This window comes from Phymastichus coffea, unplaced genomic scaffold (genome assembly GCF_024137745.1).
Source record: "Phymastichus coffea isolate CEN01 unplaced genomic scaffold, Cenicafe_Pcof_1.1 PCOF00036, whole genome shotgun sequence".
Classification (NCBI taxonomy): Eukaryota; Metazoa; Arthropoda; class Insecta; order Hymenoptera; family Eulophidae; genus Phymastichus; species Phymastichus coffea.
In genome coordinates, this window is record NW_026706847.1 from 1472781 (window position 1) to 1486682 (window position 13902).

At 30.8% G+C, this 13902-nt stretch overlaps 1 protein-coding gene across 2 annotated transcripts; it reads right to left on the reverse strand.

Annotated features, from left to right (window-relative positions):
• Positions 1–7826: 7826 nt before the first annotated feature.
• LOC131663475 (uncharacterized) lies at positions 7827–13869 on the reverse strand. 2 transcript variants are annotated; one of them, XM_058933909.1, is made up of 9 exons: positions 12712–13869; positions 12366–12424; positions 11279–12298; positions 10828–11206; positions 10495–10745; positions 10062–10113; positions 9831–9979; positions 9343–9547; positions 7827–9127 (listed from the first exon to the last, which is right to left on the reverse strand). In XM_058933909.1, exons 3-9 carry the CDS (start codon positions 11786–11788, stop codon positions 8898–8900), a joined length of 1776 nt encoding a protein of 591 aa, XP_058789892.1. In that variant the 5' UTR covers positions 11789–12298; positions 12366–12424; positions 12712–13869; the 3' UTR covers positions 7827–8897. The 2 variants fall into 2 exon arrangements, with proteins under 2 accessions (XP_058789892.1, XP_058789891.1); XM_058933908.1 differs by having other exon boundaries at positions 11279–13869.
• Positions 13870–13902: the final 33 nt, after the last annotated feature.

Sequence of the window (13902 nt, forward strand, 5' to 3'; positions counted from 1 at the left end):
ACTAGCATTCAAAATTCATCTTGTTGTTCTCGCCTCGCTTTTATTTTTCTTTTTTTTTTTCTTTTAAGTGTGTCGACATAAAGAATAAAAACTTTAACTAACGTTTGTGATAAAAAAAATGAAGCAACGCGTGTTATACAGAAACGAGTATCGTTGATTATTAAATAATTATATACCTGCCTCGCGCGACTTTATTGCGAGCGTATTGAAAAAAAATGGCTGTGTGCGCTATTGTAGGCTATCAACGTCACGTTTTTTTCATCTCACACTGACAACTTCATGTCACGCATTATAATTCCTTCTCTTTTTTTGTTTGTCTGCTCTTGAATATACGTTTCGTCCTCGCGCGAGGATGCGTGGATTAATCTTTTCTTGTCATTCGCTTCATCTTTTTTTTGCCACGGTGGCATCATTAATTATGGAATTTGACTGATTATATAAATTATGACTTTTTCTGTTTTACTTTTGAATTATAATATTATTGAAATATTATTGTTATTTACAATTTTCATCAAGTTTATTCGAAAAACAAAAGTCGATTTTGATTTTCTTTCTTTGGATCGAGTTTGAAAGAAATGACAACGAAAAATACTTCTCGAACGTAGTAAATCGTTCTGCGCAATATTTTTTTTCTACTTCATTGAGTCGCAAAAGAAAAAAACATGACTTATCACTGTTCAGTTGTTAATTTACCGACGACTCTCGCAGTGCCATAGCAGCTTGAATAAGATTTTTTTTTGCTAGTAATTTTGCGATGAAAAAAGCACGTGTTTCGTTCATATTTAAAATTTTATATTCCCATATGAAAAGAAAATCTATATACCAAAACAGATTATATACCAGAGACAAATCAAAAGTACCTTATGTACCTAAGACCGAAAGTTCCGAAGATCGAGCGTACAGACCTCGTGATTGTTCATCGAATGAAATCATTGTACGATCGATCGATATCTATTCTCATTGTATAATCCATCGCATTACATGTGTCATTTTTCTTTCGTTTGACAATGCAGCACAAAAAGTATGATAAAAAGAGGGAACGAAAGCTTGCATTTCATTTTTGCCCGTTTTTTTTTATTTTTCTTCGCATCTCATGAATTCACAATCAAAGTCGCTCGACAAAGTACGCCAATACGTACCATTCGAGGTATAGTTGTATTGAGAAAAAAAAACGTAATAGACAAATTATTATATTTATAGGCAGAGCCACAAAAAGATTATCTATATAAATTTAATATATGTACATTAGGTATTGTATTGATTGACAATAGAGCGACAAGATAAAAAAAATTGTTGCTGCGACATGTTTTAAGCGAATAGAAAAGAGAAGTAAAACACGAGAGTCCGATATGTCGTTGAATGACAAATCAAAGACAAAAACTTCCATCGCTCGCTATAATCACATCTCGTTGCAACGAGGATTGAATATTGTATTACGCCGCGATATCAATGTTTGAATAGAAATATTTTAAATGAAAAATGTCAATATATATAGATGCAAATTAATATAAATGTGAAAACAAATTTTACACTATTAAAATATAAATTTAAGTATTCTAGCTTCGTAATTGTTATATAATATGGTGCTCGGTTTTTTAGGTGAGAAACAAATTTTATCCGTTTCTTTGTTTAAAGAAAAACAAATTGTCATTCGGGCAAAAAAGATTTTGTGTACACACTTGGAGATAATGTGAGCGATTGCCATAGTAAAAAAAATAATTAAGGCTGGAGGTGCGTTTTATTATGTTGTCGACAAAAAAAGCGACAAATTGTTTTTCGCACATCTCTCATTTTATATCAAATTCATTCATTCGGTCTAACAAAATCATGACATTACGACATCAAAAAAGGAGAAGATTCAAGTGCCTTAACATATTTGATTGCTTTGCCACCTTTTTTCATTCATTGTTTCGCGATAATTTCATCCTGCAGAAACAGATAAAACGATGATCACGACGTAGTGCAACCCATTGTGTATATAATTTCATGGAAATCAATTCATTTTTTATATAATTGCATGAGTGTATCGACATCTCGTCAATATTATTTATTACTAATTGAACGTTCGATGGAAAAACAATTTTTTTGTACTTTTTTTCTTGCGTAACTCAAAAAAAAAAGAAGAAAACAAATTTATAACAGCAAACCAATGAAATTTCGTTTAGGCAGGCTTGAATGTTCGTCCAAAATACCGTACTATTTTTGTCAATGTGGAGAAAAACCATGGCTTAAACGATGATAGTATGAAAGTTAATGGGAATACAAAAAAATGCGTGCAGTTTGTGTTGAGAAATAAGTAAGGCTTATTTTATTTTAAAACGACGAATTCCCGAATAGTCATGAAAAACAAAAATATAGCCAATGTCGTTGTAATAGAAGTGTAGGACTTAAACGTATGCTCCTTGATGGTATAATTCGATTTAAAACCAAGCGTTTTCAAGATGTTTAAAAACATTAAAAGAAATCACTAACTAGGACAAAAAAATCGATAAAAGAAAATTAAAGTATCTTGTTGACGTAGATGAAAATAAATCTATTACCAAGTCGTTACGCGTGCAGATCGCGTATTCGCGCTGATTACTCGCATCGTAAATTAAAAAAAAATGGAATTATAAAATAAAAATTATTACAAAGAATAATCGACACTCGGAAAAATACTCGTTAAGGTAAATCAATATATAGACACTCAAATAGTCGTGCGCGCGAGTCCGATATTGCTGTTGATGTAGCCATTGACAATGCTTTGATATCTGATGAGGTTTCGATAAAAACATCAGAACATCGTTTAATCAGTTGGGAATCTTGTTTGTAAACTAACATAGTTTAAGAAAATTGTTAGAAAACAGAGTTAACTTATTGTATAGAGCGTATGAGGCTCGCGGCATGAGAAAAAAAATAGGTCAAACCAAAATTTCGCTTATTTTTTTTCTTTTTTATTGTCAAAGTTTCTCCGAGTGTCGTAGAGATACGTATAGACGTTGGAGACACACAAATACACATACATACAAACTCGTACATTATAAATATACCACGTTCAAACAGATACATTTGTGTAATAGTCGACCTCATGCATCTGTGTGCAAAATAGAGAAAAATGAAATAAAATACCAATTTTCGTGCAACGCTTCGCAAACGAAAAGGTTTGAACTAATAGAGAGAAACCGTGCAAGCACGCGCAGCGTACTGCACACACAAGTCAAAGTTATAAGGACATTGAAATGCCATCCCTATATAATATATCGGTTATAGTTTTTAAAAACATAGTTATTTATTATTAAATGGTTATAATTATCTATCACAAAAGCTAACAAAACAAAGGAAATAAAACGGGATGAAGGATAAATAGACGAAAAGATTTAAAAAATAATAATAATAAAACTTCCACGATATTTCTAATGTGAGAGAGATAGGAAAGCAAAGGAAAATAGGAGAGGGCAGCTGGCTGCGAAATGAAATACAAGCAGATTTTTAATTAAAATTAATTGTAGTCTTTCTTCGTCGGTGAATGTACGATGAAGCATTGTACCATACATTCCTTTGGCTATAATAACGTAATGTTTAAGAGAAACCAAATATACCACAGCTATACGCTCATACGTATACTCACGGATTTTTATTTTTCTTCTCTCGAGACGCCCCCTTTTCTTCTACTTCTTCTTCGTCTGACGCCCTTCGCTCGCGACACCAACCGACGCTGTGTTATTGTTTCTTTTCTTTTCTCTTCGTCTGTGTCGTCGACTCTCTTTTTCCATGGGGAACCGAGCTGCATCTCGGCCGATCCTCGTAGATATCGACGCTCGCCCGCTCGTTAGTCGACGAATCTCTTTCCGAGAAAGGGATCCTTTCTTTTTCGTCGAGCGTTTCCCATTTTTTCCGCCATCTCGGCATCCGTTCAATTTCTTTGCCCTCGTCGTCGTTCGTGGCGGCAATTAATTGCAAGTCACGCTAAAGCCGCCAAGACTTTTTTTTTCTACCTTCTCTCTTATACTATTCGCTCGAGTAGCTGAGTGACACACTTTGCGAACGGTGCTAAAACGTGCATATTTGCAGTAGGGCCGCGTGTGAAGTTGTGTATTGTGTGAGCTCGTTATTTTCCAGTTTCGCGAGCGCGCTCATTTTTTCCCTCGTGTTTTTCGCCTGTTTTTACTTTCGCCAACGCCCTAGCAAAATGGGAATGCAAAAGAAAGGGGGATAGGGAGAGAGAGAAAGAGAGAGAGAAAGAGAGAAGAGAGAGAGAGAGAGAGAGAGAGAGAGAGAGAGAGAAAGAGAGCGCGAGAGATAGGAGGGGTATACAAACAGTTGAGTTTTACAACCAGACGCACAGACGCGGGTACTCGGAAAATTTGAAAAGACAAAAAAAAACACGCGTTCGCGTTGTTTTCGGATATATCCTCACGGCACAAGGCGCAAAGTACAAGCGAAGGGAGTGAGAGAGATCAAGAGGTTCTATTTGATAGATTGCGCGCATACGATAATGCAGAGTTTAAAAGAATAAATTAAACAGATATTTAAAAGAATTAAGAATATACGATATTAAGCAAAATGGACAAATCTCTATGTATTTGTTAGTTTTCATCTGCCAAACGCATACACGAATATCTATATACACACGATAATACACGAAAGAAAAGTAAATAAATAAATTTGCAAATCGATATTTAATAGATAAAGAAAAAAAGAGGAGAAAAGATAACTTAACGACAAAAAAGCGGCGCTCGTTTGTTGTAACTATATATATTAATATACATACACGAGATGAGAGACGGTACATTATTACATCGCTGTTGTTTTTATTCTATTAATTTTTTTCGTCGTTTATTCTATTGAGAAAGAAAAGAGGACAGGAAAATTGGATTATAGTATAGATATATATGATGATCATATATTATGGTGATGAGAGAGAGAGAGAGAGAGAGGGAAAAAGAGAGAGAGAGAGAGAGACAACCAAGTCCAAAGTACCGTTTATGATTATAATAATATACGCGTAGGCTTTTACGAGAGCGAGGTATACATAAAGTAAATAAAAAAAAAGAAACAGACGTTTAGCGGGGAGACAAAAAATATATATATTATATTATAAAAGATAAAGAAAGACGTATAAATCGCATCGATGTAATAGCGCAGGACATTGACGAGAAGGAAAATGAATAAGAAAAGTGTAAATTATAAATATATACGGCAACGTTTTAACGGAAAAAGATGGAAGCGATACACAAAAAAAAACCAAAATAATGAAAACAGAATAACAAAACAAAAAAAATTAAGAACTACTCTTTGATATATATACAAATTGATTCGACATTCTAACCACATTTATTTGCATTCTTAGATTGTTATTCTTTCATCATCCGTTTTATTCCATTTCAATGTTAAATAGTTATAGAACGAAAAACGATTAAAAAAAGTATAAAAAACATAATATATTAACTATTTTCATTCATGAGAAATGCATCGTTACCTGTATGACAAGTGATCATAAGAGCATAATAAACAATCGCTCATTAAATGCATTCTGTTGTTTCTTCATTTCACGACCTTGGCCACAAACACCAACGTGTCCATCCATCCAGATATGCCATCCAAATGCCATAATTTATTAAATCCATCTCTATATGTGAAAATAGTATTAATACGAATATATATGATTATTTATATTTATTCTATATATACATTTTGCTATCCCTAATATCATTATGTTTCGCCGCGCCTTTTTCTTCTCTGTCTTCTTCAATATCAGTGCAGCTCTACATTTTTTTTTATCGGCCTCATTTGTTACTCGTACTTTCTCATATATAATGCATTAATCTCTGTTCACTCGACGCGTCACTACGCAATAAGCAACGACAAAATATATATACAATACTTCGGGATGGAGTCTCAAGTCTCTCGCGTGATTGTTAATGTGTATATAAGTACGATGCGGTGTGGAAAAATACCAAGAAGATTGTCGCCAATCGTGCGGTGAGAGATAAGAGTTTTTGTTGATTAGTTTTTATTATTCTCATTTTAGTTGTTTTACAGATTACCTCTCTATAATAATATCATAATTACTAATTCTTTTTTTTTCTTTTTTGAGGCGATGTTCGGTTGTTGAGATTTACCGTTCATGTATTTCGCACGCTCTTGTAGAGATGCCCATTCACCGTGTTACGGTATTCTTTATTTTCTTGTTGATTGTATCGCCTTGATAGTTCAAATTAGAAATTACTTTTATCTGTAACGAGTGTTTTTGTTGCCAATATAAAGTGCAATTTTATACTGAATCTTTTTTTAACTTTTATTGAATCGACTGTCATCAACAATATAAACATATCACTGTAAACTAAATTTTCGTGTTTTTAAGCTGTTATTATTGTATAAATGATATATATTTTTATGTATTTTTTTATGTAACTTTTAAGATACTTAGCTCTTGACTTTAACTGCAAAATTACCTTATCTATAATTTTTATACGAAAAGTCAGATCCAATTTATTTTGTAAATATTGCATACAAATTGCCAAATATATTAATAATTTATTCGTTGGTGAAAAAAAATTATTGTTGACTAGATAAAAAAAGACGAATAAAGTTATTCAAGAATGTTAGTATTGATGTTATTGTTAACTATTGTTACAACGTCACTGTCAGGCGTCGATTTCCATCAAAATTGGAAAGCTTCAAATTAACGGCCTACATTTAAAGTCTATTCAATTCTTGATAATTAATCAAAATACTTAGTCAAGTAATTTTATTATAACATTTCTAATTTTGATGGAAATGAGCAGTTAACGGCGAATAAATGCGTGCAAAATGCGATAAATAAAGAAATACTGAAGTTCGTTATTGATGCTAGTTAAAAATCACAAAGATATTGGATAAATTGTAACTATAAATTAATTAATTTATAAATGTTGGGTTTTTATCCTATTACCGCTTTGCAATATTTTCTTCCTTTTAAAAAGCAATCATGAATGAACAATCATTATTTATATATATAACCCAAAAATCATATTTTTGACATAAAAGTGCCGTTTGATATTCTTTAGTCTTTCAGGTCATCGCGTCGAAACTTTTGCCAGATTTATCTTATCGATCTGTAGAAAACATTTTAAATAGCAAGCGAATTTACATTTTAACGAGATTTTCTTCGCGAATTGTTGAAACGTTATACATACGTTATATTACTGTAACATTATTGTAATCGTGGTGATAATAATTGAGAAAAAACACAAACTCAAGTTCGTTAATTGAGCTTGCATTCCGTCGGTATCCATATTGACAAATGTTTCACAGAAAAGGTGCTGTCTTTCGACTAGTCAATATAGTTAAGTGTATGTACTTTTATAAAGGTTAAGCAAGTAATCTTATATAAACAAAAAAAGGAAATAAAGATATTTATTAATTTACTTAAGGCGAGATACTGATTTTCAAAACTTGACTAATCAAATTAAACTTCAATTGTAAAATTTCAAGTAATTTCTTGATATTTTCAGATTAATTTTATTCGTGATAATATTTTTAATTGTAAAACTCGATGTAATATCAATGATGGAAGAAAATACTGCTCGGTTCGGTGAGTATTTTTGTGATGAAGTAAAGCCGAAATACTTTTAGTAGAAGCCTATATTTTTGAAGGTATATTATTAAAATCTTGTAGAAAAAAGAAATGTATAATGAAATCTTATAAATTTTAGTAAAATACGTATGTATATTAATATAGAATATAATTAAAAAGAACTTTGAAATTAAAATCAACATTGTATGATATAGAAATTTTTTAATTTCCTCTACGTATGAAACATTTAAGATCACTTTTAACTATCACTTAATATCTACATGTTTTTCTTTAAGTAATATATATTTATTTGAAAATAGTAAGTATAAGAAGCTAAGTTTCATATTTTTATCATGCACAGGCTTGTTCTGATTTCATTCAACTTATTATTATTTGGCATGTTATATAGCTTCAGTTACAAAAATGCATCACTTTGTTTCTCTTTATGTTTTTTAATCACACAATTAATTGTTATGTCAAGAAAAATTGCTTTTTCTTTTTACACACACACGCACACACACACGCACACACACGCGCGCGCGCGCCCACGCACGCACGCATACACACACCCACAGACATTTTTATTTTCCAAAGATTGAGCGCGTTACACATTGCAACTCTTATATGGGCATGAACGAACTTAACGTAGGCCATTCTCCAATAAAGAATATATTACATCATTTTACTTGTCTTACGCAAAATATTTATATTGTAAATAAATGATTTGCATTCTTTATGAAGTATGTCTTAAAAATAGCTTCCATTATAAATTTTAAACCATTTTCTAATAACTTACATATCGTCATTTGAAAGCTTCATTTTTTTGAAAAGGAAGTTTTAGGAGTTCAATTACTAACATGAGCTTTTATTTTAAAAATATTTAAAATCTTCTTGCATATTTATTCTTATTTGCTTTCATTGTCATGCATTGTGAAGAAAGTCAGGAAAATAAGATCTTTTTTATATAATTAATGGGAAAACAACAATCACTGACGAATATTTTGCATTGGTTACACATATCATTAAATATGATTTATTAACTGTTGTTATACTTATTACAAATCTTTCGTCTATAAAATAAAATGTATTTTTGAACAGTTATATTCACCTTACAAGAAATGTACATTTCATGAAATGTAAATGTCTAGTCATAAAATTGCATCTCGTGATTAGTCAAAATATTCGTTAATCCTTGCAATAATGTTCTGACAAAAACGTTTTTGAACGCATGATATTAGCAGGTACTTAAATTTAAAAGCCTTAGAATAATCAATTTTACCTGCTGGTTTTTTGTATTTTTCACACATTATTAACTTTCATCACTGTGCACCAGTAAACGAAAATTATTTGCTCTGTTATTTCACTTTTTCACTTTCAATGGACAATCAATTTGATTATCAGGATGAGCTGCAATAAAAGCAGGATGTTTTTCCAAATTTTTGTCAATTTGCAATATTTTTGGAAACATTTTCACGTCTATTTGGAACTTTCTTGCGTTATATAATTGTGGCACCAAACAGCAATCTGCTAAAGTGATTTCATCTCCAAAACAATACTTTCCAGCACACGATGATAACAGCTCTTCTACAGCTACAATACGTGATTACGTTAGCAACGACGTAAATTTGAAAAATGAATTTTTATCTAAATAAGTTTCAAAATAACGTAAGATTACGTTACGCTATTGTATTGAAACAAATTGAATAGCACATTCATCACGTAACAAAATTAAAAACCTCAATGGGTTGTTACATATTTTTTGTAATGATATTTAATAATATGACAGCAATAAAAATTATATTTACCCATAAAACCCCGAGTTATCCAGAACTGTGGCCATTCTTTCTTTTGTTGATCTGTTAAATGACTTAGAACACCGACATTTTGTAAAGGCTGAATTCCAGATACGACTATTTCGCATAGTTCTCTAATTCTAGCTCTTTTGACTGGATCTGCTGGCATTAACGGACGATCTGGTCTGGTTTCCTCCAAGTATTGTAAAATATTTAGCTGCAAACACATTGATCACGCGAGCTATTAGTGTTTTTGTTAGTAGACGTGCTCGATTTTTGTTTTAAAAATACTAAACCATCTTGCGTACACGATTAGATATTAGTTTTTTTATGTTAGATTAGATCTTTCTAAAGCACTACTTTCTCTCACCAAGCATTATAAAAAACCATCACTATGTCATAATATCATGTCACTTAACAATTTTCCATTTTCAAATTAACGTTGTCAATGAGTTCGCAAGTAAAAATAATTTATAAAATAATATACTTCTTTTACTTACAGATTCAATTAATGTATGATTGTCAATATGGAGTGCCGGGACCCGTGCCATCGGATTGACCTTTCGAAATTCATCACTGTGCTGTTCACCGCCACCTTTTTCTATGTTGATTGGTTTTATATCATACGAGATCTCCTTGAGGTTCAGAGCTGTACAAATTAAAATTATGATGAGATTTATTTTGGATAGAGATATATTTTACAATAAAAAAAGCTAAATATCCAAATTTACCTATCCTCACTCTGTATGAACAAGAGCTCCTCCAATATGAGTATAGTGTTATCTAGAGTATAAGAAAAAAGTTCTTATTTATTTATAGAAAACTGCATAACTACCTATATGAAATATTGAATTCAAATTACGTTGAAAACTTAATGGTAATATATTTTTTCCGCTGTTTATGTGCTATGTGCTTTGTAGTATGCTAATCATACTATAAAAGAAAATCAATAATCATTTTATTGATTTGGAATACGGATTCGTGACGTAAAAAAAGTATATTAATAAGGAAGTACATTGAAGTATAATCATTCACACATATATACTTTTTTCTTTTTGTTCGTTTTTTATGGATAAAAATGATTTTATGCACCAATAAGGAGACGTTACAGAGGAGTTAAAAATAAATATCAAAGTGAAGTGAATGAAAAATATTGAGTAATACTTTATCATTGATAACTGGCAAAGTAGACACATAGATTTGTGTATTTGCATTCAACTGTGGGGAAGCTTCAATTAATTTTGGTACTTTTGGTGGTAGTTCCAATACTCTATTTAGATTTGATGGTCCAGGAATAACTTTTGTAGCTTCATCATCTGGTTTTCTTTTGAGACTAATTGATTCTTGAGTACATTTGGAGGATGATATAGATTTATGAAATCCAGCCAGTCTCCTTAAATCAGCCAGTGAAATGCCTACATCAAAATACAATGTCATTAAAGCTTCAATCTCAGTAAATGTATAATAGATTTAATACCCATAAGAGAGTTATTTTACCTCGTTCTTTACACAAAGTTGCTGATGACCTTTTAAATGAATGGCCTGTATACAGCTCTGGATTTGGTAAGTTGAGAAAGTGTGCTATTTCTTTGGGCATTGATCCAAATTTATTTTTTCCAAGTGGTAGATTGATACATCTACCATTTCTATACGATAAAAAGAATCGATCATATGTAGCATTTCTTGGTCTCAGTGATCTGTAGTTTAATATTGGTTGAAGCATTTCTCCTTCGATGATAAATGTTTTTATTGTATTATTTTTTCTATTTCTTAATGTGATTTTCATAATTTCGCCATGTTGTTCAACATCATTATTGGAAAGTTTGACTAGGTCACAATGGCGACAACCTCCAAATAGAGCAATAATTAATGCTACCTGAAATGTTGAGTGATGTACATTAAACTATAAATATAAAAAGATATAAAATACTTGAGAGGTTACACGTACCTTTGTAGCTAAGTACTCGTAATCAGGAGCTTCACTCAAAAAGGTTTTCACATTGTTTACAGTTAATACCTCAGATTTTTTTGGTATATAATCTTTGTTTTCCTCTTTCAAGTAACCCAACAACCGTGTATAGTCATGAATATCAATATCATATTTGACTTTAAGAGTACTTCTCAACATTGAGTATTTGCTCCAAAGAGATGGAGGTTTATATTTTTTAGACAATTCTTCGAAGTAGTATAATAAGATTTCTTCAGAAATGCTTTCCACGCCTCTAGAGTCCATCCACTGCTTGAAAATGTTATAAGCATTCCAATACAGTGTTTTAGAGTATTGAGGTACATGTTGTGAGTTTTTTCCATTTTCAACATCGAGTACATCTCCAGGTTCACATGGAATCACGTCATCTTCTTCTTCTTCTTCTTCTTCTTCTTCTTCTTCTTCTTCTTCTTCTTCATCATCTCCTAAGAAAATTTCTTCTTTTATAAAGACTTGCTCTATATCTGACATTCTTTGCTGCTTCCTTTTAATCACTCACGGAGTTTAAAAAAAATAAACAGTCACGCACACAGTACTTAACCTATCATGAATTCAACTGTCACAGCGTCATAGTATGGTAAGTGGAGAAATATAGCAGCCGAATATAAATTCTTTCACAAAGCGCATGCGTATTTATTTTTTTATCTCAATTCCCGGATCCTGGGCATCCCAGACCAATTAAATAAAGCAGAAGAAAATTTAGAAATCGAGAAAGCAACCCTTGTAACGTGTGTTTAATCTTGTTCTGTTTGGTGGTTAACGTATCGTGCCTTATGGATTTGTTCCAACTGTAGATTTTCCTCTCTTGTAGATGTATGTACATATACGTATGTACATACATTTAGTAGGACTTTCACCACAGCTATAGATAGACCAAACTAGCACAATACTTTTTTATGACTACACATGTGGGATAGTCGCATAATTACACTTTTCCTGTCTGCTACGGTTAAAAACACTATCCTGATTGATATCCCTTTACTTAAAAAATCAATAAAAGGTTTTAGTTAAGTTTGAAATCAAAATCGTTCATTAGTTACAAACTTACGCGTTTTTAGTGATATTTGTGATAGTGATATAACCATAAGTCCAAATATAGTTGTATACCTTTGACAATATATAATTTTATTATAAAATATGATGTATATAAATTTTCAATATTTAGTTTTTTAGATTATTTTATTTTACGAAAATTTTATAAGCGATAATAATCTACTGTCTCCACCACATTGTCATATCCAAAAATAAATATTTCAGTAATTATCTTTTGTCATAGAAAAACTTCTATTTTTGAATTCCAAAGAAATATCATAATCAAACAGAATATTTTAACGCGTTCCAGTGATACAAACAAAGCATATCGTATGTAACTTGCTCTCCTTGAAATAACTGACATTTCTCATCAATTATGCTATTCACGGGCTTAACAACGAAAATATTTCCTACTACATTTATAAGTTCGCGACCTTTGCATGTTTCTCTTGATTTTAACACATGACAATACAATAGGCGAGAATGAAAAGATGGTACCTATATACATGGAATGACAAAAAAGATGTGAAATTTCTATATTGAATGAAATTATTGCAAATGAATAATTATAAAATTTGTAGTACATGCCGCACAATTTATTATTTTCTCTATGTATTGATATAAAACATGCACGATCATCTTTACACAATATCTACATATCCTCTATTAAGTAAATATGTATACGTGAACCAAAAATTATTATAAATATAATTGGATACAATTTCAATCATTTTATCATGTACAAACAGACTTTTATAATTATGTTTCATCCAATCTTATTACTATTTGACAAGGTGTATACAGTTTCAATTACGAAAATTCACCGCTTATGCTTCACATACTTACGCTATTCAATCACATAATGTAGTATATCTTCAGAAATTTTTTCTAGATGATTATTTATAAAAATAAGATTTTTTACAAATACGTTTACTTTTTCTTGAAAATATTTATGTTAAATTGAAATCTCCTTTAGGAGCTTTCGTTAGGCATGCATACCTTATTCTAGATTATAAAATGTTTCATTGTCAGAAAAATATTCTTTTATCTGGTTTCATACCACAAAATGTTTTTCTAAAATAGTTTTTCTTTTTTTTTCTTTTAAAGAAGATCCATATCCGTATTTTATAAGTCGTAAACGGCTATTAATGGCATTTATTGTCAAAATATATAACAATATGTCTTCAGTTTAATTTATTAGCCATTATATATTGTACTTATGATTTCATTAATTTATTGGAGTGACATGGATATTTTGTGAAGAAACATTTTCGATAATTAGTCGACCCTTGTGATTGTTTTTTTTGATAATGAGATTAGTAATATCTAAACATTTATTGTAATGTAGGAAATAAATAAATGTTAAAAAACATTTTGTACTTTGATTCTTGTACACGTAGTAGGATCTGTTATAAATTATATTATTGTTTGCTGATGTGTATCAAATGTATGAGAAAATATTTTAAAAAATTTGTATTTTCTACAAAAACGTATTCATTAAATTGAACGTTTTGCTTTGTATTAACAGAACGTATTTATATACTAGTTAGTAT